At 44.6% G+C, this 1,772-nt stretch overlaps 1 protein-coding gene across 1 annotated transcript in view; it reads right to left on the bottom strand.

The window, feature by feature from the left end:
- Positions 1–502: 502 nt before the first annotated feature.
- The window catches only part of LACBIDRAFT_296014 (uncharacterized protein), a gene marked incomplete at both ends in the record, with an annotated part of 4,975 nt that continues 3,705 nt past the window's right edge, over positions 503–1,772 (bottom strand). Inside the window, 5 exons of the mRNA XM_001890143.1 lie at positions 503–558; positions 770–863; positions 919–975; positions 1,029–1,384; positions 1,439–1,686. Coding sequence (XP_001890178.1) covers positions 503–558; positions 770–863; positions 919–975; positions 1,029–1,384; positions 1,439–1,686 — 811 coding nt within the window. The remainder of the gene's footprint in view (positions 559–769; positions 864–918; positions 976–1,028; positions 1,385–1,438; positions 1,687–1,772) is intronic.

The following is a 1,772-nucleotide window of genomic DNA, read 5'->3' as shown; positions in this document are numbered from 1 at the left end:
CCATCTCATTGCTGGAAGTCAGAAGTCAGAAGAAGACCCACCCCAAGAAAAGAGACCCCTGCAATCATAAAAAAACCATCCATCCATGCATATACTGTATCAAACGACAACAACGCCCCACCCACCCGGACCTCACTCACTCACTCAAATCACGCTAGCATAAGCAATACCTGGGTTCATAATTTCAATTCCTTATCACTCAATTTAACTATCTCTCCACCCACGCTCATTTGATCGATCTCTCACTCCGTATACCTTTTCTTTTCCTTTCGAACGCGTATCTTTTTTGTATCTATATACGATTTGTCTCTCTCTCTGACTCTCTGGACTTTCTCTCCCTCGAGCTATTGGCGTTCTCGTCGCCCTCACAGTCCTTTTTCGATAGCTTATCTCTATAGCGACTATGGTTTCTTTTGGCCATGACTACCACACTCATTCATTCATTCGTCTTCTACGATACAAACAGCACTTACATGCTTCTTCCCCTTCCAAAATTCGACATTCAACATGCCTCCTGCTTCAAGTTGAACAATCCATCCCCGGATTTTGCGAATATATCTACATATGCCATTATACAGTGGTTTTTACTACGATACAGTATGTGATACAAGAAAAGATCCCAGTGGTTCATGGTAATAAATTATACAAAAATCAAACATCGCATCACTCAGACTCTTCCTCAGCTTGGACAGGTTTCTTCCGGGTAGCTATCAGGGTTACGACCGGTCAGTTCACGGGTACCGGCAAGACAAAGGAAAGGACGGCGTACTTCGCTTTGAAGCCCGTTTCTTCGCTGCCTTCTTCTCTACACGCTTTTCGAGAGCTTGGTCTTCCTCTCCCTGGTTCTTGTGTTCCTCCAGAAGCTAGGTAATCATCGACTGTCAGCGACAATATGGATAAGATTCTATCAGAACGTACATGCTCGAACTCATTGAGCTCATTATCCGGCTTGTCCTTGGATTTATTAGAACGTGCCTGTAGATAAATAAGTAAGCATCAGAGCCCTGAAACTGCTTGAAAGACCGTACTTTTGCCAGAATCTCCGTAAACTTTTCATACACCTGAGGTTCGTGTAATTTATCCCGGTAGAACTGGAAGCCCTCGATCAGCTTCTTGACTGATCGCTCCGATTTGAATGGGAGGAGGGAAAGACAGAAAGCGATATCGCGCCATTGACGTGGATCTTCGCTGAGCCTGAAACGCTGGCATAGCTTCTCGACGATGTTCTCTGCTTGTTTTTCCTGAGAGACGTGAGGGTAAGCTAACTGAATACCAAGAGAGTTCATGAAACAGACCTTTTCGATAAAGGTAAAGATATATTGGAGTGTACTCCTGAAAGTCTTTTCATCGACGGCATGATCGCCACTGGACAAATGGCTGATTACTTTTTTTTAAAAATCAGTATTCCGTAGTACGCGCCAAATGAAAAAGGACCTACCATCAGGAAGGTTATTGTAGATTGCGTTCTCCTTCGTAGACAACTCGCTAAAGAACAGCTTCGCAAGATCCGCAATACGTGCATCTTCATCTTCAACGCACTTGGCCATTTCACCAAGCTGGCCTTTCACTTTGATCATCCCATTCAGAATCAAATGCGTCAAGACCATAAGCGTATTCTTCTTGACAATGATGCTGCCGTCCGAAAGGCCCTTGTACAGCTCGTTACTGTTCTCGTCGATGATGTTGCTAAAGGACACGGCGACATCGCCCAACGCGATGACGATGTTACTCCGGATGTTAGCGTCTTTGGACGTCTCGAGGATCTTGAATAA

This window comes from Laccaria bicolor, genomic scaffold (assembly GCF_000143565.1).
Source record: "Laccaria bicolor S238N-H82 LACBIscaffold_81 genomic scaffold, whole genome shotgun sequence".
Lineage (NCBI taxonomy): Eukaryota > Fungi > Basidiomycota > Agaricomycetes > Agaricales > Hydnangiaceae > Laccaria > Laccaria bicolor.
This window is presented reverse-complemented; position numbering and strand designations above follow the sequence as displayed.